The sequence below is a fragment of the Chondrus crispus genome, genomic scaffold, assembly GCF_000350225.1.
Source record: "Chondrus crispus Stackhouse genomic scaffold, scaffold_257, whole genome shotgun sequence".
Lineage (NCBI taxonomy): Eukaryota > Rhodophyta > Florideophyceae > Gigartinales > Gigartinaceae > Chondrus > Chondrus crispus.
Genome location: NW_005179140.1, coordinates 77,595 through 105,451, shown reverse-complemented (window position 1 = coordinate 105,451; position 27,857 = coordinate 77,595). Strand labels below are relative to the sequence as shown.

Below are 27,857 nucleotides of genomic sequence, written 5' to 3'. Positions count from 1 at the left end.
GTACGCACCCCGGAGGTCAAATCGATCCCTTCCACACCACCCGCCAATTCCCCGACCCGTACCTAAAGGCCCCCCCCTCCCCCGCCACCCCCGCGTCCGCCTTCGCCACCCTCCCCTCTCCGCCATGCCCGAGCCCGTCAAGCGCAACGTCGCCGTCCTAGGCGGCGGCCCTGCGGGCCTATCCGCTGCCTTCCGCCTCCTGCACGACCTCCCGCCGGGCCTGTCGGTCAAGGTCGACCTGTACGAGGCCACAGGCCGGCTGGGCGGCGCCGTCACCTCGGCGTGCGACGCCGGCTTCTGCTACGAGCTCGGGCCCAACTCGATGAACGCCAAGCACCCCAGCGTCGCCGATCTCATCCAAGAGAAGCTGCGCCTCAAGCCGCGCATGCTGCCGCGCTCGCCGTACGCGAAGCGCTACTACTTCATGCGCGACGGCAAGCTCGTCCCGCTGCCGCTGTCTCCGCTCCACTTCGCCACCACTGGCCTGCTCTCGTGGCGCGCCAAGTGGCACGTCGTTAAGGAGCCGTTTGTGGCCAGGCTGCAGGACGTCAGAGACTCGCACATGGAGTCCGTCGCCTCCTTCTTTCAGAGACGGTTCGGGCGCGAGGTTGTCGACTACCTTGTCGACCCGATGGTCGCGGGCACTTATTCGGGCAAGCCGGCAGATTTGTCCATGAAGCATGCCTTGCGAAAGGTGTGGCGCTTGGAGCAGAAGCACGGGTCTGTCATTGGCGCCTTGCTGCGCGGAGCCGGCAAAACGAAGCCGGATCCAAGGTACAAGCCGTACACAGGGAAGGAACTGCGTGCTAGTTTTACATATGATAAGGGGATGGAGGTCGTTACCGATGCCCTCGTCGCAAACATCAATGACCTCAATCCTAGAGGGGGGAGGTTGTATACGCACGGCAAGGTCCGCACGCTCGATAGAGACCCGAATGGTGCCTGGCGAATTAACGGACGGGGCAAGTACGACGCTGTCATATCCACCATTCCCACGCATGCCGTCAAATCTATTTACACTAATATGTCAGCTTTGGGGAAAGGGTTCAAGAAGCTGAACAAGAGTATCAAGTACGCACCCGTCTCTGTTGTAGTCATGGGCTTTGACAAGTCCCAGGTCCCGCATCCGCTCGATGGCTTCGGTGCTCTTATACCCACGGTAGAAGGTCGCCAGATTCTGGGAATCAACTTTTCCTCGTCCAACTATCCCCAACGACTAAGCGACCCGGACAAGGTCTTTTTGACAGTGTACGTCGGGGGGCAACGTAACCCTGACCTCCCGTTCCGGCGCGCGAAAGAGATTGTTGATATCTCGAAGAAGGAATTGGGTCATGTCCTCGGCGTCAAGGGGGATCCTTTTTTCTCTCGCGTCAAGACATGGAAGCGGGGCATCCCCCAGTACGATCCACAATTTGATGAATCGCTTTGCACTATGGCCCGAGCTGAAAAATCAGCCAAAGGCTTCGTCTTTGGAGGCAATTATCGTGATGGCGTAGGTCTCCCCGATGCGCTCCGGTCTGGGATTTTGTCGGCAGAAAAAACACTCCAATACCTCAAAACCTTGTAGTCACTTCAGAAAGGAACCATGTAGGACAGACATGTACAAGGCAAGTATGCCGGTTTAGAAGTTGACGTCCCTCGCGCAGAATATTCGCTCATCATGGGCTTCGGAAGACAAAATGTGGGCGGTCTCCTACGGGCAGTTCTTCCCAATGGCATGAGGCATCTACCACATCCCCTTTGATCAAATTGTCGTTGTCAAGCTGCTCGTTTTCCGAGAGAATCCGAGCGACAGAACGCATATCCCCCCGCGTGTATGTCGTCGCCATTTCGTCAACGGCTCGAGCCTATAAATGTTACCCTCCCTCGAGTCTCGACGGCATCAGCCCCGTGTAGCAACTTCCCATCTCGAGCAATCCCTCATAGCCAAAATACGTCAAACCCCCGCTATTCCTCGCCGATCACTGAGCGTCGCTTTGCCATATCGAAGAAATCGTGAAAAGTACGCACCATCTCTGCTACGGCCAGAGTGTTCACATTTCCTTCCCGTCTCTCGTCCAGCGCAAGTGAAGCAATTCCAAGCTGTGTGTCGGCAAACGCCGAGAACTTGCACTAAGCCGTGAGGCCACCTTCTTTCTTCCACAGTATACGCTCTATGCGAACATAGTTATGCAACAGAAACGTAGGGGCGACATTGCCGTCTAAGGCAATGCGCAAAGTCTGCCATCAATGCCAGCCGAAGATGATCATGAGGAGCTCTTGGAGGCCTCCAATATGGCCTTTTCGATATCCATGGTAGGGAACTCGGCCTTCTCTTTGAGCTGCTCCTGTGCCCAAAGAAGCATTTTCAAGAGGGCGGGCAGCTTTGGGTCTTTTTCCTGGCACTGGCTTGTCAAAATGGCGGCATTCAACTCCCCGGCGGTCTTCTGCCTCTGCGCCGGGCCGAGCAAGTCGGCGACGGGACACTTGGACTTGTCGTCGAACGCGAGCAGGGCCATGGTGCGTTCCAGCTCGGTGAGAAACTGTGGGTTTTCCTCGCCGCGCGGGGCAAGCTCCTTCTCCGCAAACTCCAGGGCGGCGGGGACGTCGCCCGCGCGGATGAGCTCGATGAGCTTCTGCTGCTGCAAGTGGAAGAAGAGCTGCGGGTTCTCGTCCAGGATTAGCGGGTTGAGGTCGTTGGCGCGCTCGATGGCGGCCTGCACGTCGCCGCGCTGGATGGCCACGCGCGTGGCCATGCGGTCCGAAATGCTCGGTAAGTCTATCCCCGGCGGCGTGCCGCACTCTTGCTCGAACTTCTCCGCCGCCTCCTTGTAGCCTTCGATCACGAGGTAGTTCATGATGAGCTTGTTCATTTCCCTGCGGATGTGGTGCGTAAGGAAAAAGGTGGAAATAAAACGAGGCAAGACAATTAGAAACGTTGGTCTTGCGTGATTCGTAATCGGCAAGCGGAATAAGTGTTGAAGGCCAGAGATATGGACGGGCGTACCTCTTGTTGACGGGCGCCTCGGCGAGCTCGGCCTCCCACTCCGCCTTGTCGAAGATAATCTTTTTCTTCTCCTCGGGCTCCGGGGCCGTGGAGCGGTGCTGCGCCCTAGTTGTAAGCGGGATAGGTTGCTTTTGGGGGGGGGGTTTGCAACGCACGTCACCGAAACAGTACGAAAAGAAGTAGAAGGCAAGTTAGGTCATTGCGCAATCACAGTGACAAGTTCTGTGGCGAAGAGCTAGTTTGGAAGCATACCATTTCGGGAAAGTTGGCGAGGCAACTGCTGATGATGGGAGAGAAGAACACCCGCGCTGATGCACGGGGGGGGTAGGAGAGTGGTTGGTGAAAGAAGATTGAGGGTGGCGAGCTGGGTGAGGAAGGAGCACGTGCCTTTCGACATGTGAGAAGAGATATTACACGACACAGGTCTTGCTTACTGTACTGCGGGGTGAAAGTAATTGCTTGAATTTGGTATTTTTGGCCCTACGGTACACGTACAGTATCTGGAACCGGGTGCCGCTTGCCGCTTGCCGCTTGCATTACGTTTGGGACTGGGACTTGACATGCAGTTATCGATCCCTTTTTTTATCGATGTCAAAGCCTCCGAGGAGCGCAGACGCGGACCTGTAGTCTGCCATTACTAATCCCAAAGGCATCGAAAAACTGCACGAGCACCAACAAATACACTACCTTCACGCCCTGCAGTCACCGCAGTGCGAACATTCCAGCATCTGCAACCACACAAAACCTCAAACTTTACACAGTGCGTAGCGCTAACGACAAAAAAAAAAAAGCATCTCACGATAGCTTCCCTTGCACGCCCTTAACTCGTTTTGAAATAGAGTACATAGCTCCGTCGAACAGCGACACGACGGTGAAGATGCCGCCAATGATGGCGCACAGCGACGTGACAAACTCGTACCATCGCTTGCCGCCCTGGATGATAACGACGGCGGTGGGGGACAGGTCGAACGAGAACTTGGCCTCCGGGATGCCGGGGTCGGACTTGTACCGATGGTTGGACGTGGCCATCTGGTAGCCGAGCGAGTCCTCGCGGTTGAAGATGCTGGACTTGCCCACGCGGTAGTGCGTGGAGACGACTTTGATGTAATGCTCGTGCGTGGTGTGCTCCTCGGTATTGACGAAGGAGCGGCCGTCCAGCGGGTTGATGTTGCGCTTGACATCGTCAGGGAGGTGGCGGATGACTCTCCGCGGCAGCGGCTTGCCAAAGGAGAAGTGATGCACAACGTGGGACAAGTTCATGGCCTTGGGGTCGAAGTCGTGGCCTTTGGACTTTGCGGTGATGTGGAAGTTGCCTGGAACGCGGTTGACCCAGATGGCGCCCTCAACGAGGCAGCCCTCCTCCTTGTGGAGGCGGGTTTTGGCGTGCGCGTGCTCGTGGGTCATAGACTCCATCCAGGAGATGAGGGTGGAGACGGTGCGCTTGCCAAAGTAGTCCGGGTGCTGCGGGTGGTTGCCCTTGTATACGCGCAGGGTCGGGTAGCCCGAGATCTGCTGGGAGCGGCACAGAAACTCGTTCTTCGTGCAGTCGACCTTGAAGACCTTGACGCGGATGTCCTTGTCGTGCACAGTCTTTGCAAAGGCCTCCCAGGTCGGGGCGAGCTTGACGCAGTGGATGCACCACGGGGCGAAGAAGTCGACAAAGGTCCATGCATTCTCCGCGAGTTTCTGGTCGAAATTGCTCTGCATGATCTCCTCGCTCTCGCTGAGGCCGATGTGTGCCTTGACCTCGTCCTCAGAGTCGCCGTTCGAGAAAGCATTGCCGTCCGAATAGGCGCCGAGAATGTCGCGGCCTCGCGGGCCGGAGACCATGGTCTTGTGGAGGTTCTTGGTCAAGTCGAGGCGGGTGTTGCCGAGGTAGTCCCAGACGTCGACGGAGGCGAACTCGCAGGGGAGGCGCAGGGCGGTGACCTTGAAGTTGATCTGCAGCAGGGCCTCGCGGTTGGTGTCGAGCATGACGGCGGTCTCGACCTCGCCGGCGACGTAGGTCCACAGCTCGAACAGGAAGACGAGCAGGATGAGGGCGACGGCCAGCACGGACAGCACGCCGCCCTGGCTCGTGCCGTGCGTGAGGTCGCGCGGCAGCTTGCGGAACACGTCGTACGACGACAGCTTGAGCATGGTGGCAGCCGGGCGCGGCGCGGCGGCGCGGCGGGACGGGCGGCGGGCGGGGGGCGGCGGCGGCGTGCGGGGCGGGGTGGGAATCCCTCACCAAGCAAGTGCTGGCGAAGAGAAGAGACGGGGGGGGGGGGAGTGGGGAGGGGTGCAGGGGCTGAGAGAGAGAGAGAGAGAGGGGGGGAGTTGTTGATTGACTGGAAAATGTGGGCTGGGCGCGGCGCGAGGCCGGTGTCAGCGCGGGGTCAGCGCGGTTTACAGAGGCCGTGTGACGTCATTCCTCCTCGGGCCGCTGCAAAATATGTGCGGATCAGTGGCAGCCGGCGTGGTCTCGCGGCTACCTACCAGGTAGCCTGCGGCGGAAAGGCAACTCACATCGCCGCCGTGACTGAAACATACAACATACAGTAGCGGGTACTGTACGATCTCCTGCGTGTGAAGTCCCGATCTCCCCCGCCTTTTTTACTACAGGGGGTCCCCTCAATAGTTCGCTTTACAATAGTGCACATGGCCAAAAGTGCATCCCTTTCAGCGATGTCACCATTCATACCACGTGTACACCTGTGCACGTGGGCGATGCCGATGTAGATGAGGTAAAAGGGAGTGTGGAATTTGCCACTAAAATGGAGAAATTCGAGGGAAAACTGCCGACGACCGGCAGTTCTTTACTGTACGAGAGTCGGTGAACGACTCGATACGTACGGTGTGTGTCTTCCCTCTACCATCCCCCGACGCCCGTTACTCAGAATCATCGGGGGGACTTATATACTCACTCCAGAGTGTGGGAATTGTCCCAGGAAAAGTTTGAAGGAAATAGTTTAAACAGTTTATTAATGTCTAGAAGAACCTACGACCGGCTCTTCAAACCCAACCGAACCTCCGGGCAATCGGAGCGCTGTTCGTGAAAGATTCTGCGTAGACACGTCTGTTCAAATCTGCCTCCGGGCAGACCCACGCGCTAGTCGCATGGGATTGTCCGTTATATACTAATTTACTGTAACCCTAAACACGGCAAGTTCTTTCCTCACCCCGTGACCCATTCACGTGGTGAGGTATATCGCCATATGACAGACATTATGATAGAAACTTTCACACTGCCATTTTTCCAGAAGTAGAACTTGCCGGAGTCCTGACAATCCATTTTCGGACAGTATTGTGGTCGTAACCCGTATCTAGGAGCTTTTCCAAGGCTTTGTTGGGATGTTCTTTTGTCAAACCATCGGCTACGTTGTTTTCGGAGGAGACAAGCCCGACATGAGATATTTCTTCTCGGTTATAGCATTGTCTCGAGGATGCTATGTCAATCATCAGCCTTTTTTCTGTCGTTGAAGAACCCTTGGTGATGACGTCGAACATTTGTAGCGAATCCGTGAACATATGAAGTGGGATTCTCTTCTTGAATATCATTTGAAGGTCATGTCGTAATATGTACGCTCTGTCGAATCCGTCGGCGAAAGCGTACACCTCTCCACCAAGAATGGATCTGACTACTCGCTTAGACTTTCTGCTTGAGTAATCCAGAACATGTGACCGGTTTGTTTTATCGCAAAGGAGAATGATGAACCCAAGCTGTGAGGACAAATCGTCATTTCCGGCGAAGGAAGCGTCTGTGTATACTCTCAGATGTAGCGTGGACTTGTTCAGTGGGGCATATTTAAGGCATCTCTCCGGCATCTTTTGGAGACGTTTGATCGTACTGTTGAAGGCCTTGATCTTTTCCACTCCGAAAGTACTAGGTGTAACCTGTGCAGCTTTGTTGATAGCACATAATGCGTCAGGTCTCGTGTAACCAACCCAAGCCAGTGTGGCGCGGTAGGATCTGAAGCGTTCAAATGATGCATCCAGCGGCAGTGGCTTTAGTCTTCCAATATAGGCCTTCTGTGATATTGTAAAATGGCTGCTTCGCTCTGTTGAGATATTTGTTCCGAAGAAGTCAAATTTGTCCCATTCTCGTGGCCTCGATTCAAATTTGTGGAGAGTTAACTTCGTAAGTTCCTGCATTACCTCATTTCCTGCTAAGCATCCGTCATCGACACACATACCCAAGAGTCCGTCCACATCCTCGTTGTTACGTTTGATGTACAAAGACGGATCCCCTAGCAGAGGCACTAGGCCAAGATCATCTTTGGCGTGATGGTCGACGGTGACCCCCCAGTAGTCGCCCGCGTCCGTCATACCGTAGATTGGCCTGAGAAGTTCTAGAATTTCTTCCTCGGTGATTCCAAAGTGCTCCATGTCCTTCCTTTTGGGGAGTAGAAATACCTTACGGGTGAGTTTCTCCTCACTTTGCAGGTATGCCTGCGTTACATCGTGTGAGAAGATGCGAAATGCTTTGATCGCCGCCACAGAGATTATTATTCTCGTCGAACTTTGTCGCAAGTTCGTAATGTTGTGGACCATGTACGATTTGTCTTTGTCCCGGTGACCCTGTGCTACGTAACGGGCTTTAGAAAGCTCATTATCCGTGCCTGCATTCTTAAGAGCCAGCACAAAACGTCCTCCCAAAATATTTGGGTTAGAAGGAAGAGATTCCTTGGGTACAATCTTCCATGTGTTCCTTTTCTCAAGACCGAGAACTTCTGTTCTCATGGCTTTGGCGAATTCACCAGATTTTGATCTTACATCCCCTTGTTCGATGATTTGGGTCATAAGAATGTGGGAGTTGGTTGTTGTGTCAATCGGTGCAGCGAGTTCCAAAGAAGGGAAGGGACCTCTCAAAGGTCCCGGTTTCCATGAAGGAGTTCCAGGGTTCGCACGGATCCTGCTCAGTATTGATTCTAAATCGTTCAGCACGTCGCCTTGAGGTACTGTTGTAGGTTCCATGTGCAACTCTGTGGGCCCCGGCACAGCTTCATTCCTTGGTTCACGAGTGGATAGAATGGGTACGAAGGATGCGGGAGTGTTGTACACTTTCACTTTGTCGATAGACACTTGCTTGTTAGTGCCGTTCAGATCAATAAAAACACTCTTATCCTTTACCCCCACGACCGTGTACGGACCAACCCACTTGTTCTCAGGCTTCTCCCTGAACACCAGGACGCGGGAGCCGATTGGTATATCCGTAAGAGCAGCAGCCGGGACATTCATGCGCAAAGCCCTGGTGACTCTTTCTTTTGCGATGACTTTGGTCATTTCTTTCCTAGCCAATGCCATAGCCTTCATTCGATCCACCTGAGCCGGAAGGTCGGTAGGGGTCACTGGAATCCGCGGCATGGCCCCGAAAACGAGGAGAGTGGGGACCAGGCCGTGATACCCAGCTGTATCGTTCATGGCCTTGACGGAGAGTGCAAGAATGTGGTCATTCTCGAGTTGCGGGAATTGCTGCCGTGTCTTGCGGTAGATACCTCTCAAAAAGGAGTGATACCGCTCACCAACGCCCAATGCGTTGTGGCTCTGTACACCGGAAGGGTGGTGTGTGATCCCGGCTAGATTGACTAGGTTGAGCCATCTATTGGACGTAAATTGGGGTCCCTGATCGGTTGCCATTATGTCTGGGAACCCAATATATATACAGACCCATATGCGCATGAAAGTGTTCCAAGTGTCATCAGCAGTTTCCTTGGGAAGGAATGAGGCTGCAGAAAACTTTTTGTCTTTGTCTACCACGTGCAGGACTGCGGCATTGTCGAGGTACATGAGGTCCAGGCATACGGTCTTATTGAAAACCACTTCTCCGTCTGGGAGTGCGACCCGGAATCGATGTGGGGCATGTGACAGTCTTTGACAAAGGTCACACGCTGCAGTGATGCGCTTCAGGTCGTTCAGAACCTGAGGGGAGGTTTTCCCGGGGTCCGACCTTTTCATGACAGCGTAGAGCCTTTCAGAATCTGGGTGGTGAAAGTGCTTGTGTACTTTCATCAATTCGGTTTCGGTAAAGAGAATTTGTGGACCCCACTCGTAGTACAAGTGCCCCAGTTTCTTCTTTAGTGGGACAGTCCACCCCTGGAGTCTTGATGAGAGAACACACTTATCTGTGTCAATTACCATTCTATACCGTTCCATGTAATCGAGGCCGAGAAGGAATGGTACGTTGGTATCAACCACATCCACAGAGAGGGGGAGGAAATGGGTTGGGCTGACTGGTACTCGAATGTCCAAAATCCCAAGACCAGGATGTTTATGAGTCCCGAAGCTGAACACGTTCCTTGTCTTGCAGTCAGAGGGTTGGAAAGGGATGTCGAATAAGCTGCAGTACGCTTTTGCTTGTGCAGCTCCTATCACCGACTTCTGAGCGGCAGAATCAATGCAGACGCCCTGGAAGAGGTCCAGCGATGGTATGCTGCAAGTCTTTCTAGTGACGTAGACATGAGTTGTGTGTTCGTCCGGGTATGAGGGGGTCCCCTCATCCTCGGACTCGACTTCCGGTACTGGACTTTCTTGTCCAAGGATACTCTCGAATATGCTTACCTCGTTACGCTCGATTTCTTCGTCAGGATCATCAGTTCGTGTGCAGTCCAGTTGTTGGCATAGATCTGCTAGAACGTGATGCACCGCGATGGTTTTTGTGTTTGCCTTCTTCGAGTAGTAATCCATCTTCCGTGCAGCTGCTCGAGATGTATTCAACGGCAGAGTACAGTCCTTTACAAGATGGTTGCCGCCACAATTGAAGCATCCAGAAACTGAGAGGGGGTCGAACTGTCCCGTCCGGGCAGGCTTTGCTTCTGTCCCTCTGGGGATTGAAGATGGTTTGTATGACTTCCGAGCCTTACCGACATGAGAAGGAGCCGTACCGTGATAGTAACGGCCTTGCCCGGCGTACATGATCCTTGCAGAATCATCTTCAGGGAGTGTTCTTCGCCCTAGTTGAGCACGGTCTCGTAGCATGGCCAGCTTAGATTCTTTGTGCAACTGAAGAGCTGCTTCTAGCTCTGCATAAAGCTGCTGGAATGTCAGTTGGTGTGTTGCGACTCTACTCAATGGTTCGTTTGACCAAGGAGTCCCGACGACAGCGTTCCGCAGGAATTCCACCTTGTGTGCGTCCCCCTGGTGAGATCTCGGGGCCTGCCTTGAAAGCTTTATGATAGATTTGTACACTTTCGCAAGGGCATCAGACATTTCGGTACCCTGGGAGGCAAAAGAAGTTACACGAAGGGAGCCTAAGTAGTTCTTGACCCTACTCTGTCGCACTGCAGAGTTGTATTCGCTTTCTAGCATTTGAATGGCCTGTTGGAAAGTGGTGGCATATCCATCTACCTTATCCAGGTAGTATCTTTTTGCGTCACCCTGTAGCAGGTTGTGAAGATACTGCAGTTTCTGGGAAGGGGATAGGGAGTAGTCACGACAAAGCTGCATATAGTCGTCGACGTACTCCATCCAAGAGTCACCTAAGTCTCCAGAAAACTTTTTGTCCCTGTCCTTAAGCCTCATAGCTACATTATGTGCAACTTTTTCTGCTGAGGTGTTGTTTGTGGAGGTCGGTGTTGTCACCTGAGAAGCTGGCTGCGTTTCTTCTCTCCTGTTTGAGCGTGAAGCAGTTGATCGAGGTCGGCGACCAGCAGCGACGATTTCACGCGCCATCTCAATCGCTGCTTGTGTGTCTTCGGCCTCTTCGTAAAGGCCGTGCGCCAAAGTCATGACGACCCTGTGAGACGAGTGCTGTTGCAAATTTCCCCCTCGACTATCAAGGAAGTTCCGAAGTTCTATTAGAACTGCAGGGATGTCGCAAATCTCCTGTCGGAAAAGTGAGGCGGGTGGGAACATATCGGCGATGGCCCGTTTCAATTGAAGACCTGTGAGTTCTGGGTTCCCTTCAAGAAATCGGATTGAGGATATGAACCCCTTCTGAGGACTAGTAAGAGCACCCAATGTCTCACTTGAAATACCCTTCATAAAGGTATGCTGGGGTTCGGCAGGAGCGGGAGTTGAAGGTTGGCCGCTTTCGGATCTCCCTGCTCCATCGTTGGAGGGGGAAGGCGGCATCTCGGGGAGCAGGAGGCGACTGGGGAAGATTTGGGTAGTGTATTCTTGACGAACAAGAGCTGATTGGGCAGTAACTTGAGCTGAACACGGTTGACCTTGTTAGGGTCCGACCCTCGGCGCCCGCTGCTCTAGCGGGTAGAAGAGGTCCGACCTCTGGCGCCCGTAGACTGTACGGGTCAGGGAACGTCTTCAGCTATCTACCTGCTCCTGCTTTCACGGAGTAGGCGCTTTCAGATCCCTACGAGACTTCCACAGCAGCCAGTACACAGGCTTTAAGGCTGTCTGGTCTCTTGTGGGAAGCAAGCTCGACGGTTAGTTCGTCCGTTCTGTCTTTTACCTACTCAGTGCACAACACCCCAGAGGATTCCCACGCCCGGAAATACCAGACCACAGAGGGTCGACACCGTTATCCGCCCTAAAAAGGACCGGTGGGGTTCCCTGCCGGAGAGGTTCACCTTCCAGTTCGAGTTGCCAGCGTCGCGTCACCGGGTATTTATTCCGGGTCAACCGCTCTCGAGCAAAGTTAAATCAGAACCGATTCCCTAACCTCCACAAACCTCGACAACAGTCCTTCAGTCCCTTTCGTAGCAGTCTCAGTACCCAAACCCTGTGAATCGGCCGGGAACCTAGTAGTCCAACACGACAACGGTTGGTGTGTAGCACGGCCACAGCAGTCGTTGGCTGCGGTAGTAGCGGCGGCGGCACGACGGCGGGGTAGCAGCGGCGTGCCTCGGGGGCGCAACGGAGGCGCAAGCCAGGCACAAGCAAGACCCGTTTGCAGCGGCGCAGGACCTGGGAAGCAGCAGCGGCGGCGGGTGGCGGCGAGCGAGTGGCAGCGAGGCGGCGGCGCACCAACGAGAGCTGTGTGCGACGGGGCGGCGGCTTGCAAATCTCAGCACCGTTCGTGCAGGGCGGCGAAGTGGCAGCGTAGGACCGGCAGCAGCGAGAGGAGTGCGCGGAGGCACGGCGGCTCGCTGAGTAGCAGCGGCAGACGCGCGCCGTCGCAGTGGCGGCGTACAGTTTGTCGCAACGGCGACGTAGAACCGACAGCAGGAAGAGCCTTGCTCAGCGGCGCAGCGGGTTGGGAGTGGCTGTGGCGGCGGCGGAATAGCGGCGCAGCAACGGCGTATGGCCGGCAGCGGCGAGAGGCGTGCGCGGCGGCTCGGTGGCTTGAGAGTAGCGGCGGCGTAGGCCAGGCAGCAGCCGGAGCGCCGGGCGCGGCGCGGCGGAGGGGCAGCGGCGGCGCGGCCCGTACAGAAGTGGACGGCGGGGTGCAGCGGCGGCGCAGGACAGACAGCGGCGGGTGGCGGCGGCGCAGCGGCAGGGCTACGGCGAGAAGCGGTGGGCGGCGGCGTGGTGACGAGGCAGCGACGGCGTAGACCAGCTAATAGCCGGGGTGGCGGGCGCGGCGCAGCGGCGGGGGGCGCAGCGGCAGCCAGCCCGGTCAGCAGGGGAGCGGCGGGGCGCAGCGGCAGCGCAGGCTAGACAACGGCGGGAACGGCGGGTGAGGAAGCGTTGAGCGAGCAGCGACAAAGGCAGCACCGAGCGAGCGGCGACAAACGTAGCAACGAGCGAGCAGCGGCGAGGGCACTGGCGAGCGAGCGCCGACAAAGGCAGCGGCGGGCGAGCGGCAGCAAAAGCAACCAGCGAGCGGCGAGGTGAGCGGCGCGCGAGCAGGGAGGAACACACGCTGGAGGTCTGGAGATATGTGCGGTGCTCGAAAGAAATGGTGGCGGATCTTCACTTGGCCAATAGAATTGTCGAGAAAAAAAACGTAAGGGAAAAAACGCGATTGATCAATGTGGGAATTGTCCCAGGAAAAGTTTGAAGGAAATAGTTTAAACAGTTTATTAATGTCTAGAAGAACCTACGACCGGCTCTTCAAACCCAACCGAACCTCCGGGCAATCGGAGCGCTGTTCGTGAAGGATTCTGCGTAGACACGTCTGTTCAAATCTGCCTCCGGGCAGACCCACGCGCTAGTCGCATGGGATTGTCCGTTATATACTAATTTACTGTAACCCTAAACACGGCAAGTTCTTTCCTCACCCCGTGACCCATTCACGTGGTGAGGTATATCGCCATATGACAGACATTATGATAGAAACTTTCCCACAGAGAGGGAAATTACTAGAGTATCTTGTCCTTACAGCGCGTGGAGAAAACCACGCGCCAATCAACTTCTGCAGTTTTCACACTGGCACTTTCTTAAAAGGTGGAACAAGATACTCCAATTTGACGTCACGTTTTTGACATTCGATAGTTTCTGAAACAGATCGATAGGACAGGCATGGTGATAGCTTAATTTCGAATAATCCACTGTTTCACCTTGAGTGCATTGTGGCCGGATCTTAAAACCTTAATCAATGATGCCCCAGCATTCGTTTTCGTAAGTCCATCTGCAACCATGTCTTCCGATGCAACTAGACCAATGTTTGATATTTCCTGGCGATTGTAGGCTTGACGAGCAGCAGCAATATCGATGAGGAGTCTTCGTTCGGTTGTTTTGGATGCCTTTGTAATGGTGTCGAAAACTTGTTTAGAGTCGGTTAAAACGTACAGCGGGATCTTTCTGGCATACATACGCTCCAGGTCATGCCTTAACATAAAGGCACGATCGAAACCATCTGCCAAGGCAAATATCTCTCCTCCCATTATCGATCTGACAACTCTTCTTGATTTTTTGCTGGAGAAGTCGATAATATGAGCGGAGTTGTTCGCATCGCATAGCATAATTACGTACCCAAGTTGTGAGCTGCAATCCAAATTGGTACCAAAGGCGGCGTCCGCATAGACACGAATCTGCAATGTTTCGATATTTAGCGGATCGAAACTCAAATGTAAAGGCTCTCTTTTTAGGTACTTGATGCATCGATTGAATGCCTCGATATGCCCCCTTTCGAAGGCTTTCTCTGTGACTTGTGCTGCTTTATTTACGTAGCAGGCGATGTCTGGCCTCGTGTGGGTGATCCAGGCTAATGCCGCACGAGCGCTACGAAAGTGCTCGAACGTTGCATCTTCAGGTAACATCTCAATCCTCTGGATGTGGTCTGGTTGATGGATTCGAACACTACCACCAGGCGTAGATTCGATTTGCATGCCATAGAATTCGACCTTATCCCACTGTCTTGGCCTCGAGTCAAATTTATGCAGTGTAGCTTCGGTGAGGCGCTGGAAAGCGTCGTTACCACACAGTAGTCCATCGTCTACTAGCATTCCCATTAGTCCAGAAGCATCTTCTTCATCTGCATTAATCTTAAGATACAGAGACGAGTCACCTGTGAGCGGTTCCATGCCTAGATCGCTCTTGGCATGCTTGTCCACCGTCACATTCCAGTAATCACCGGCATCAGTGGTCCCGTATATCGGCTTGATCAACTTCAACACTTGGTGCGCGTTAAGAGAGAACAAGGGAGCATCTGCTGGTTTCGGCTGAAGGTAGAGCTCACGCGAAAGACATTCATCACTTTGTGTATATGCTTGGGTGACGTCGTGGCTGAAGATTCGAAACCTTTTCGACGCAGCAAAGGATGCAATCATTCGAACCGAGCTTTGTCTTAGTGAGGTAACATTGTGGATTATGTAGTCCTTTTCCCTATCTGAGAAACCTTGAGCAACGAAGCGCGCTTTCGGGGTCTCACGTTCAGAGCCAGCGTTCTTCAATGTGAGGACGAAGCGACCGCCTAGCACATTTGCATTCTCCGGAAGGTCCTTCTTTGACATCCTAACCCAAACACCGCGATCTTCTAAGCCTCTCACTTCCTTCTTCATGGCTGACAAGAAGGCAGCGTTCTTAGATCGAGGATCGGATGATTCAATAACCTCCGTTAGGAATGTGGCGAACTCCATATAAAATTCGTCAGGAGATATTGCGTTGTCCTCAGCCGGTGATGAGAATAGATCCTGTAATGGATCGCGAAGGGACTCTAGCAATGCATTTGATGCCTCTGCTGGCGACAGACCCTTGCTTATGGTATTATTGCTCGGGTTGTACTCACTGGGTTCCGTAGTGCTTGGCTTTTCGTTATGCATTGGACGCAAGTACGGCCTCACTTTGTCGATAGACATTTGTGTTGTACGTCCTTGGGAATTGATGAACACTGACTTGTCTCTCACGTCGAGCACATGAAATGGTCCAACCCATTTGTTCACGGGAGGTTCTTTAAAGACAAGCACTTCAGAGCCTATGCTGATATCGCGGTTGGTGGCAGCCGGAACATTTGATCTCAACGCTGTGCTAAGCCGGCTACGGGCAACCTCTTTAGACATATCCTTTCGTGCTGCCTGCATGGCATTCATGCGCTGGACTTGGCCAGGTAGCTGGACAGATCCTGGAAGAAGGATTCTTGGCATAACTCCAAACACCAGAAGGCTTGGTACCAAACCCTTTGGTCCTGCGGTATCATTCATGGCTTTTGTAGCTAGTCTTAATGCGTCTTTCATTGGTATATCAGGAAACTCATCGCGTATCTTGCGAAAAATACGACGCAGGTAGTGGTGATACCTCTCTCCGACGCCTAGGCTGTTGTGGCTTTCGACACCCGATAAGCGAAGCTGAACTCCCTCCATGCTCGTGTAGGACGCGAACCTGCGAGAGCGGAACTGGGGGCCTTGATCTGCGTGTATCTCAAGCGCGTGACCGATGTAGGGAAGGACCCAGTGCGACAAGTATGTGCTCCACAACTCGTCGACAGTCTGTTTCGGGAGGAAAGCAGCTGCACTGAACTTAGTGTCCTTGTCCACCATATGCAACACTGCCTTCCCCTCGAGGAACATAATGTCCATACAAACGCACCTATTGAACACGACATCATCGGACGGAAGAGCGGTTCTGAATCTGCTCGGAGCGGCCATGTTTCTCTGGCAAACGTCACACTCCGATGCGACCCTCTCCAGTTCTTTAAGATCAGATGGAGTTGTACTCGCATTGTCGGCCCGCTTTAGCATTGCGTAGAGACGTCCTGAATCTGGATGAAAGAAGTGTTTGTGCAGCTTCAACAGTTCCTCTGATGTGTAGAATGTTCCGTAGTCCCATTCAAGATATAGATGTCCCAGTTTCCGCGTTAAAGGGAATGACCAAGCGCGGATCTTCGATTCGAGTAAATCATTTGCCGCATCAACGATCATCTTGTACTCGTCAAGAAAGTCTAGGCCGAGGAGTAGCGGGACGTCTACATCAACCACTTCGATGTTCGGGCATAGAACGTGCGTTCCATTGATGGGAATCCTTATCTCAATACGACCAAGTCCGATGTGGCGGCGGTTTCCAAACTTGAACTTAAGGTCATGCCCTTGCTTGCGCGGCCTGAACTCCTCCCTGATAAGCCTGAAGTACGCCAGGGCTTGTTGTTTTCCGATGACAGACTTTTGTGCTCCCGTATCGATACATGCGCCTAGGAAGGGAACGTCCTTGTCGGTACCGAACACATGGTCAGACTTGAATATTGAGGCGTTATCCCCTTCGTACACGACGAATACGTAGTCTTCTCTATCTTGCTGCGAGAAGTATGGATGGAGGGAATCTTCTTCCTGAGATAAAGTCTCGTTTGAATGTAGAGGGCGTGGGGAAGTGCAGTCAACGTCGTACTGGCTAGACTCCTCCAAGATGCATTCAAAGATCTCACGATCAGTCTGCTTCTCTGGGATGTCTTTCTCCTCGACCTCTTCTCGGGCGCCGGAAGCAGATCCTTGGTCAAGTTGCTGACATAATTGAGCAAGAACGAGGTGTACAGAACGTTCTCCAGTCTGTTTCCTTTTTCGAAAGTAGTCCAGTTTGTTAGCAGCGGCTTTAGCTGCGTTTATCGGCCGCGGGCAGTCTCGAATGGTATGTGTTTTGTCTTCACAGTTGAAACACCCTTGAATGCTAAGTGGATCGAAACTGGTTCTCGGTCTAGATGACAGAGTGCTGAAACCCCTTGAACCTCTGAAGAAGCGATTACGAGATGGGTGTTTGGCATACCGGGTCTGACCTGCGAAGAGTATCCCTGGGACCTCATCGTCGTAGCCAAGGTCTTTGGTCTTTGTTGCGGCATCTCTCAACATGGCTTGCTTTGCTTCCTTCTGGAGTTGGAGAGCAGCCTCCAGTTCGCCGTAGAGCTGTTGGAAAGAGAGACCGTGCGTTGCCACCCTGCTCAGCGGCTCATGGGACCACCCAGATCCAACGACTGCGTTCCGAAGGAATTCTACTTTATGTGCATCACCGCGATGGGAAGCAGGTCCTTGACGAGACAACTTCGTGATCACCTTATAGATTTTGGATAGTGCCGCAGACTCATCTAGCCCATCTGAAACGAACGTAGAGATCCGCAAAGTGTTGAGGTAGTTTTTCACCCTTGCCTGTCTAACAGGGGAATTGTATTCATTCTCAACCAGATCTATGGCTTGTTGGTATGAGGTTGCATAGCCATCTACTCGATCCAGGTAGAACCTCTTCGCATCCCCGGATAGGAGATTGTGCATGTAGTGAAGCTTTTGTGTTGGAGACAGAGAATAATCTCGGCATACTTGCATGTACTCATCCACGAACTCCATCCACGACTCACCAAGCGCCCCGCTAAACTTTTTATCCCTGTCTCTGAGACGCATGGCAACATTGTGTGCTAGTCTATCAGGGGCACTTGCGGTGGAGGTGGGGGCAGAGCGTGATTGCGACTCTTCTTGGTGGTTGTTGTCCGTCCGGGAAAGATCGGTCCTCATTCGACGACCTGCAGCCATGATCTCGGTGACGATGCCAATCGCAGCTTGTTGATCTTCCTGCTCTTCGTATATATTATGAGCAAGAGTCATCATGATGCGGCGAGAGGAGTGCTGCTGCATGTTAGCTCCGTGTGAATCAAGGAAGTTGCGGAGCTCAGTGTAGACTGCCGGTAGTTCACAGAGTTCCTTTGAAAAAAGGTCTGCGGGAGGGAACATGTCTGCGAATATGCGTAGAAGACCATCCCCTTGGGCAGCCTCAGTGGCTTCTAAATGGCGTACAGAGGACACGAATTCCTTCTGTTTGTCGTTAAGGTCAGCCAGAGGGACGTGGTGCATGAAGCGGGGTTCTGCCTGTTGCCCGGATCCCGAAGGCGAGGTTGCATCTGATGTTTCTTGCTGTTGTGACATGTTCAGTGTTGGTACAAGTTCGGCTTCGGCAAAAATTTCAACCTTGAAAGGGTACTCCGACCCTTGGCGCCCTGTCCTCTACAGGGGAAGTCCTTGGAGGGATACCGTCCCACGACAGGAAGGTCTGACCTTCGGCACCCGGAGACCGTCCGGGTCGGAAACGACTTCAGCTGTCTACCCACTCCTGCGTTTGCTGGAGCGGGCGCGACGATCCTTACGGGAGATCCACAGCAGCCGATACACTGGCTAAAGGCTGTCTACTCCCTTTCAGGAAGCTTGCGCGACGCGACTAGACTAGTTTCTCAAACCCTCCCCGTCGGTACAACACCCCGTCCAGATCGGTCGCTGTGTGGTCACCAGGCCTTTCGACCAAACACCGTTATCCGCCCACTGCCGAAACAGCGAACCGGTGGGGACTCACTAACACTTCCTCACCTTTGGTTCAAGTTGCCGCCCTCGCTATCGCTCTCGGGGAAAAGAATTGTCCACTAGAGTAGTCGTTGGTAATCGAAAGGATGTACTGGGACTCTGCTCACAGCCGCATTCTTCGATGTGCTAGTCACGTGTGAGGCCTTTGGAACGGCCGGTGGCAGCGTGTTGTCTTTGAGGCGGTGATTTAGTTACGGCAGCTGGAACGTAACTCGGCAGGGAGTGGTAATAGTGTACCCTTTAGGAGGCGGTGTGGCGGTAGCGACACGGCAGCAAGCGCGGGGAGAGGCGGTAACGCAGCGTGAGCGGTGTGGCGTGGTGTCTGGTGGCGGCACAGTGGAGCGCAAGGCGGCGTCACAATCGGAGCAAGTCGGCGTCCAAGTGTGAGAGAGAGGCGGCGTCACCGTCAGAGCGAGAGTTGGCGGTACTGTGAGCAAGAGGCGGCACGGAAAAGTGCGACCGCGGGGATCGACGAGCGGCAGTGTGCAGCGAGCGGCAAGGATCAGCGAGCGGCGAGGAGCAGCGAGCGGCAAGGAACTGCGAACAAAAGAACAGAAAGCAGCCAGGAGCAGCACGCAGTAGGAAGCGGCAAGCAGTAAGCCACAGAGTACCGCAACCGATGGGGTGCGGCGATCGGCGAGGTGCGGCGGCGAGCGGCGGGGAGTGGCCAGCGGCGGGGCGCGGCGAGCGGGCGGACGCGGCGAGCGGGATTGGGAGGCGGCGCGGCGAGCGGGGGAACGCGGCGAGCGGGATTGTTAGGTACGACGGAGAAGGGCGGACAGCCACTGCGCGACGCCGGACAAGAAGAGAAAAAGTAGAGATCACGGGTAGGGTTTTTCTGTTCTCGGGCAAAAAATTAATTCATGAATGTGGAATTTGCCACTAAAATGGAGAAATTCGAGGGAAAACTGCCGACGACCGGCAGTTCTTTACTGTACGAGAGTCGGTGAACGACTCGATACGTACGGTGTGTGTCTTCCCTCTACCATCCCCCGACGCCTGTTACTCGGAATCATCGGGGGGACTTATATACTCACTACAGAGAGGGAAATTACTAGAGTATCTTGTCCTTACAGCGCGTGGAGAAAACCACGCGCCAATCAACTTCTGCAGTTTTCACAGTGCCGGCGTGAGGTGGAGGAATATAGTGACGTGGATTTTGGGATTTGATCAGGTGGCATCCTCGCTCCCGTAAGAAATCTAGCGGTTGTAGACAGATGTGCCTCTCATACATGCTCCACGGCGTCTTATTGGACGGCTTTCTCACTTAGCTACTTTGCTCTGATGCTTTATGCATAGAAAGCTATGCATCCTGTAGCACGCACGCAGTGCATTCAAAGCAGACACACCTTTCCACGCCAGCACTCCGAAGGCATATACGGAGAAAGTCCAGTTGCTGCCCCTTGACGAGTCTGTGCGAAGGGATTCAATACGGGAGTGAGTATTTAGTTGGGGGGGCAGGCTGAGGTCAGTATGCAGGCTGGGACTTGAGGGTTATGGCAAGTAGGCAAAGTGCCCTTGGTTTTGCTTTTATCTGATGCTGAGATAGTGCTGTGCTTAGGCGCTGGCCTCAATAAAGCGAAGCGAGGGAGTTGAGCTTAAGTACACTGGTAAAGGTTCATGCAAGAACAAAGTGCAAAGGACAGGGGATGTGTAACTATGCTACAAAGCACGACAAGATTTTGAAGGAGAGTGCGTACGACTTCTCCATCTGACGTGCAAGTGCAAGTCTGAAATTAATCCGCTGTTTAGAACGACCCTCGAATGCTTCTGCCATGCAATTACAGTGGAGTGGTGCACCCTCCTCTACTGTAACTGTAACTTGAACAGGAGATCAAACTTCATTCATGATCAGCTTGCATTGCTGTTGTACACTTGTACAGTATAGCTGTACAGTAGAGTTGTACAGTACAACTGTACCCTCCGAAGGGTACAACTCATGATTTGATGGAGGGAAGCTCAAATTTATCGTAAAATTGAAATTTATCGTAAAATTGAAGAAAAAAGTTAAACCCTCGTTGGCCACTATTCTTCTCACACGTGTGGAGCTGTGCACGTGTTGCCCTCTCAACATTCAGATTGGCCCCCGCCTTGACCTTGTGAGTCGGTCTGCAACGCTTCTCAACACACCGTTGATTCACTAATACAACTACCTCTACATCTCCACTCGCACGCAACTGACGCATCTGATGGTCAGGTGCCTGCACATTATTGCATTTGCAAGATAATATAGTGAGCACAAGGGCGCAGCTGACTGCTGAGAGACAGCAGATATCCTTTCATTTGTGAGTTATTTGTTGAGTTTAACCTCCATGTTGAATCCGTGGGCACCAAACCCACGTGGGTCATTGCATCACAATATCTCCTGCGTGCTGGCAGACTGCGAGGTGGTGCCTCTGTCGCTTCTGTCCGAGTGCTTGACGCCGCTGTGAACGTTTCTTAGTCCTCCGTCTGCGTGGAGGACAACCTTCTCGATGCAACAGTTATTACAAGTCAGGTCCGCTCGCATCCCTAGACTCTTGTTTAGTTCATACATACGCATACATGGACTGCAACGTCCGTGAGGCGAGCTTCTCACGCATTCATAACAAAACAATAACAAAACAAAAAACCCTCCCCACCACTATCGCGCACAGTTGCAACACACTACTACTGTCTCGGGCAGCAAGCGGCCATCGCACTTCGATTCTTACTTACACCACCAGCTTCATGATAGGAACCACATGACCCGACCGTCCGACTATGACCCCATGATCGTGGTCTATCTGCAAGAGTGCTTGACTCTCCAACTGGGCCAAGACAGCCTCACACAGACGCATCCTCTCGCATCCTCTCGCCTTTGCACAATTCCTCCGTCCCTTGAAAATATTTGTGAAAATATTTGAGATGTTCGTCCTGCGCGAGAAGCAGTACTGTACCCAAGGCTGCCGTCCTCAGGGTGTCTTAACATGCCCCGTTTTTCTGCAGTTTGCTTTGCTTTGCCCAAAGTGGTGATTTGGCGTGCTATGATTGGCTCTTACGTTTCAATTTTTGAGTTTAAGAAAAGCAACGGCTGAAGAAGCATACGGTATTTGTTAAGAATTTAAAAGTATTCCTGGCAAAACCGGGCAAGGCAAGCAAAAACCAGCCTGTTAAGGCATACCCTGAAGGTGTGTCTTAACAGGCCCCGACTGGTGATTTTCTTCCCAATCCTCTTTCCTCCCGGTATGAAGTGTGATCCCGCACGTGTTCTGCGTGTCAACGTTTTCCCATTTGTCCACATGTGTCCGTTATGAGCGCACACGAGTGTTGCCGAAGTGTTGCCGACTCTCACAATCACATGCATTTCTCTAAATTTCTCTTTACATTGATTAATCACTGCTTTACTTGGGTGTTACCCAAGGGTACCACCTGTTGCGCCCCGCGGCGATCCCGCGCGACTGCTGCGGATACAAGGCGCATTTCAGCTTACCCGGGCCGCCGTCAGCCGCGCGCAACTGCGCCCTCTCCCAACGTGCCTACGTCGCCGCGCCCCACGCGGGGCGAGGCCGGTCGCAGTCGCTGAGGTGCGGGCGGATGGCCCGTGCCGGCGGGTTAGCGCAAATCGCGCCGCCGTGCGTCTTCTACGCCGCACGTAGCATGGCTGCAGCTCCGCCCGCAAACGCTTCCCGTTCAAACCACGCACGACTCGCAGCGCAAGCACCATGCCGCCCTGCTTCCCGCTCGTGCGCAGCAATGCGCGCATCCCTTCCAAAGCGCGCGCGTCCGAATAAGCGTCGCCGCCGCCGTTGCGCGCGCCCTCACCCCGACGCGCTGTGCCCCCCTCCCCCTTCCCCCGCTCTCCCTTGCGCGTGCGCGCGCCCGTCGCCGCCGCACGTATGGACAGCGCTCGAGACCCCGCCGCGTTCTAGTCGCGTGGCGGACGCTTCCCCGCCGCGAACCTGCTTGCTCGCGCGCGCCCGGGCAGTGTGCGCAAACATCGGGGCCGCGGCGCGCCGCATTGCGATCTGCGGGCGAGCATCCCCTCCCCCCCCCCTCCCCCCCTCTCTGGCACCGGCAGCTAGGATGAGCGGCGGCGGCAGCAGCGGGATGGAGAGCTGGGGCGCGCTGTTGTCGCCGCTGGCGGAGCGTGGCGGCGGCGGGGCGCAGGCTAGACAAACTCATAGAACATCTTTCGTCGTCTCTACTCTCGCTCCTACTTATCCGTCTCGCTTATCCGTCTCGCTGCTGGCTGTGATCAGACAGCTTATCGCGGTCGGTCTGTCACTGGAGGCCGCTTGTGTTACCTGTGCCGGCCAGGACACTTTCCCTTCTGCCCAGTGCTTTTCTCTCGCAGTAACCGATGCCCCTTGCAAGGACGGTGTTCGTAATTGGACTGAGTGACGACACTGACGCTCCGTAAAGGGAGAGGCCCAAATGTTTAGTAAAGTTGAAATTTATGGTAAAATTGAGGGAAAAAGTTGGCCTCGTTTGCCACTTGTTCTTCTCACACGTGTGGACCAGTGCACGTGGAAACCTGTGCACGTGGAAACCTGTGCACGTGTACCCATCGCCTCTTCAAGTGAGATTGGCCCCCGCTTTGACCCGGTCTGCAACGCTTCTCAACACACCGTTCATTCACGAATACCTTTATAACTTTTGAGCACAAGAGCGCACGATGAACGGAAGCAGGTCGCTAGTTCATACATACACATACATACACATACATACACATACATGGATTGCAACGTCCGTGAGGCGAGCTTCTCACGCATTCATAAAAACAATAACAAAGCAAAAAACCCTCAACGCACTACTGCTGTCACGGGCGGCAAGCGGCCATCGCACTTCGATACTTACTTACACCACTAGCTTACACCACTAACTTCATGATAGCAACCAGATTGCCCGCCCTTGCAACTGCGACCCCGTGATCGTGGTCTATCTGCAAGCCTACTATGTAACTCTCCAACTGGGCCAAGACAGCCTTAGACCCATCCTCTCGCCTTTGCACAATTCTTCCGTCCCTTGAAAATATTTGTGATGTTCGTCCTGCGCGGGAAGCAGTACCCAAATCTGCCATCTTCAGGAACCGAGCCACGATTTCTTCCAAATCCTTTTTCCTCCCGGTATGAAGTGTGATCCCTCTCTCCACGTCCCACACCCGCACGCTCCCGTCACCCGATCCAGATACCACACGTCTTCCGTCCCCACTCATCGCAACGCTGGTCACCGGACTCGTGTGTCCAACTAACGCCTCCCCGACTTGTGCTCCCGTCTCCACGTCCCACACCCGCACGCTCATGTCTCATGATCCAGATACCACACGTCTTCCGTCCCCACTCATCGCAACGCTCCACACCTGATCCGTGTGTCCAACTAACGCCTCCCCGACTTGTGCTCCCGTCTCCACGTCCCACACCCGCACGCTCCTGTCCACCGATCCAGATACCACACGTCTTCCGTCCCCACTCATCGCAACGCTCCACCACCCAATCCGTGTGTCCAACTAACGCCTCCCCGACTTGTGCTCCCGTCTCCACGTCCCACACCCGCACGCTCTTGTCCCACGATCCAGATACCACACGTCTTCCATCCCCACTCATCGCAACGCTACGCACAAAATCCGTGTGTCCAACTAACGCCTCCCCGACTTGTGCTCCCGTCTCCACGTCCCACACCCGCACGCTCTTGTCATCCGATCCAGATACCACACGTCTTCCGTCCCCACTCATCGCAACGCTACGCACCGGATCCGTGTGTCCAACTAACGCCTCCCCGACTTGTGCTCCCGTCTCCACGTCCCACACCCGCACGCTCTTGTCATCCGATCCAGATACCACACGTCTTCCGTCCCCACTCATCGCAACGCTATCCACCGGACCCGTGTGTCCAACTAACGCCTCCCCGACTTGTGCTCCCGTCTCCACGTCCCACACCCGCACGCTCTTGTCAACCGATCCAGATACCACACGTCTTCCGTCCCCATTCATCGCAACGCAAACCACTTTCGACTTGTGACCGCGGAAAATTCTCAAGACTTTCCTCTCCGACGTACTCCACAGCCTCAACGTCCCGTCTTCACATCCCACAACAACATTCTCCTTCCTCTCACAGAGAGTCGCGCAGGTGGCTCTTGTTACGCTTGGGTTTTCTGCAGTCACGCTCGAGTTTTCTCCAGTCACTTCGGAGGTTACACTTCCAAAGCACATTCCAAAATATGCCCTCAAACGCCGACACATTTTGCGCCTGCGTGCTTCAAGATCCCCTGGGCCCTGACTCTCCGTTTCGAACTCGCCTTCTAATTCAACCATCTTCGTCTCCTTCTCAGCAGATTGCGTGAAAACTGTTACTTTTGCCCCGAACCGCCCCACCTGACATCCATACACTTCACCACTGGAATCCATGCCCACTTGAATTTCAGTACCGGAATGTGGCAGAACAATCTGCTCCACCATCTTTCCATCGGCTCGCGCTACACACTCACTCACAGGCAGCAGCCACGGCCGTGGTGCGTATCTCTCAATTTCCTCCAGCATTTTTCGCACACAACTTGAATCCCGTGCCTTGTGCTTCACTCGCCCATATAGTTGAAAGTAAATCCCGGCACTGTTTTCACCACAAAACGCTACACTCAGTCGCGCAGCCCGCATCATCAAAACCATTCCATCCACTGCATCCTCATCTCCCCGTCCCATTCCCACCTTCCCGCTTCCTCTTTTCCCCTTCAAGTCTCTACTCAATCCCTTCACAGCTTCCTCGTATTGCCAAACCCCGCCTCTCCGTATCACTGTCTTCACCCATCGCGCACTCAAAAATAGCCTCTTCAGCTCCTCTACACACCCACCCTGCTTCAAAACACGATATATATTCTCGAAAACATACTCCTCCCGTGCGCTCTTCCCCTCTCCGTCTCGGTCCTCACTCATCGCAAGCAACCCTTCTCCTGCCCTGCACACATCCGCCATCTTCTTATACCACTCTTCTACACCCTCCTTCTTCTTCGCTTCTTCCACCGCGAAATCGTGCGTCAGATCATGCACCCGCAACCCACCACAATCCTTCTCATACTGCACTTCTACTAGTCCAACCCTTTCCATCTCCTTTGCACACCTTTCCGTCCGCTCCTCGTCCATCTCCCACAAATCTCCAACCAAACTCAAAGGTATCCGGTCTTGCTTCTTCATAACGCACAGACTCCGGTGCATCTTTCGAAACGAAAACTCATCAACCGTCTCCCCACTCCTTCCCACATCCGACTCCAGGATATCTAGTGACGTATGCAATGTCCCATCCAACGACGAATATCCGTCCTTCGGACTCTCCCCGCGAATCGTGTTACGACTCTTCATCCTCGAAAGGTACGCCCCCCATGCTTCTGTTACTTCTCCCTCCCATCTTTCCCTCATGTACCTCACGCTCGTTCCCGCCACGTTCAGCGCAAGCGGCAATCCGCCACACATTTTCAGTATTTCACCCACGGCTTCCTTGCATCTCGCATCATCCACTTCCTCTCCATTTGCCTCACTCGCGTGCACAAGCATCTCAACTGCTTCTTTCCCTACCTTCTCCCTCGGCTCGAAAGCAACCCGCTCCCCAATCTGACGCAGCTCCTTATCCCTCGTGGAGTACAGTAGTCTGCTCCTCCTTCCCCCGCTGCCCCCCGCAGTCTCAGCCAGAACAGACAACTTTTGAAGGATATTCGCGTCTATATCATTCACCACCCACACATCATCAATGATGAACAGGCACACATGACTACAAAACCACGCTTGTACCTTCGCTAACACCCTTTCAAACTCGCTCTGCTCTCGCATTTCCACAGCCGTCTGGTTCCCACCGGACGCTTCCACAATCAGACACAGTTCTTCAATCAGCCGTCCCACGTTTCCATCTTTCCCCAACGACATGAAGTACACTCCTCCCGAGAACTCTGCCATAATCTCAACATCGTGCGCGATCGCTCGTAGAGCACATGTCTTCCCGACTCCGCCCTGTCCCACTGCTGTCGCACCCACTTGCTTGTTCCTATCTCTCCGTAGCACAGCCGCTTTTAGACGCGACTCACACGTGTTTGGTAATCCATCGCTCCCCCGAGAATCAAGCTTCACACATATCGACGCAGGATTATGTTCGGCTCTTATCGACGCCCTGAACATATTACCCGTGCCTCGTCTGATCGACTCGACGGCCGCGCGAGTCGCGCGAGTATCGATGCCGATCGACTCGACGGCCGTGCGAGTATCGATGCCCGTGCTTGCTTGTACAATACGTTTGTGAAGGCGGTCCGCTTCTTGCTTTCGCTTCTCTAGGACTTCTCTATCTCCCATTGCAGAGGCGAACGCACCGAGTCTCGCTTTTGGGTCGTCCAACTCTTTCTGCAGCTCAGCGAGGGACTTCAATATGAAGCTAGAGATGCCGTCGATTTCACGTTGGAGCAAGCGCGTGTGCTGCGACGACGTTCCATAGATCGGCATGTTTTCAAGCTCCGTGATGTCTGCCTGCAAGGTAGTGTAGGCAGTGAGCACTTCCGTAGACAGCGTTTTGTTTTCCTTGTAGGCTTTGTGTCGTTCGATGAGACTTGCGATGAGGCGGACGACTTGCTCAGCCGGGCCGGTGAGGCCCAAGATACTGTATGGATCAGCCATGGTGTCTGGGATTATGGGGCGTTGTTCGGATTCGAGTAGGTGGCGGTGGCAAAGCGGCGCTTGCTCTTCTCAATATCTCCCTCTCTCCGAATCTCTTTCTCTCTTGTTGTTGTTAGTCGTTGTTCGTCGTTGTTTGTCGTTCGTGGTCTTCTCGCAGAGGGGGCGGGGAAGGTTTGCTTCCACTCTTGGCGTTGCGAATATGTGCAGTACGTTCAGTGGGCTACAGCAATTTTAGGGCATGTGCCCGCTTGACAGTGATTTTCGGAGCGATTTCCTACATTCATTCGTCAAGGGAGAGGGCGGCGGTTGTGCGGATTGTTGCTGCGGTGTTGGCACATCGTGAGTTTAGTAAGGCTGCTCTCGCGACGCACTGACAAGAATTCTACGCCAGCAACGAGAGCTGCAAGGGACTCCAGGGAGGCGTATGATACAGTGCTATACTCCAGGGGCTTGTCCAGTCCATCAGTAATACAGTAAAGGTAGGTGGCCCTAATTCTTGGCCAGTGCCCCTAATCATTTGGCCACCTTGTTTGTTACGTAATAATAATCGAAATTATAATAATTATGCACTCTCGGTCCACACAATGGCCCTTCTCATCTCTTCTGAATGCGGTTGTGCCAAAACATGTCGTGGAATTCAAAAACAAATCAGACCAATCGATTCAGCTGTGTCCAAAACAG

At 53.9% G+C, this 27,857-nt stretch overlaps 4 protein-coding genes; 1 reads left to right on the top strand and 3 right to left on the bottom strand.

The window, feature by feature from the left end:
- The first annotated feature begins 124 nt into the window (after nt 1–124).
- Nucleotides 125–1,871, top strand: CHC_T00004880001 (hypothetical protein). XM_005716329.1 is given in 2 exon segments: nt 125–1,567; nt 1,568–1,871. The coding sequence occupies 1 exon segment, from the start codon at nt 125–127 to the stop codon at nt 1,565–1,567; it is 1,443 nt and encodes a 480-aa protein (XP_005716386.1). The 3' UTR covers nt 1,568–1,871.
- Nucleotides 1,872–3,781: 1,910 nt separating this feature from the next.
- Nucleotides 3,782–5,125, bottom strand: CHC_T00009222001 (Protein disulfide-isomerase, PDIA-5 Membrane). Its single transcript, XM_005716328.1, has one exon. It carries the CDS (start codon nt 5,123–5,125, stop codon nt 3,782–3,784), a length of 1,344 nt encoding a protein of 447 aa, XP_005716385.1.
- Nucleotides 5,126–23,162: 18,037 nt separating this feature from the next.
- On the bottom strand, nt 23,163–23,267 carry CHC_T00004879001 (hypothetical protein). Its single transcript, XM_005716327.1, has one exon. It carries the CDS (start codon nt 23,265–23,267, stop codon nt 23,163–23,165), a length of 105 nt encoding a protein of 34 aa, XP_005716384.1.
- A 3-nt stretch (nt 23,268–23,270) lies between these two features.
- Nucleotides 23,271–27,176, bottom strand: CHC_T00008418001 (WD40-repeat containing protein). XM_005716326.1 is given in 2 exon segments: nt 23,271–23,705; nt 23,706–27,176. The coding sequence occupies 1 exon segment, from the start codon at nt 27,174–27,176 to the stop codon at nt 23,706–23,708; it is 3,471 nt and encodes a 1,156-aa protein (XP_005716383.1). The 3' UTR covers nt 23,271–23,705.
- Between the last annotated feature and the right edge of the window lie 681 nt (nt 27,177–27,857).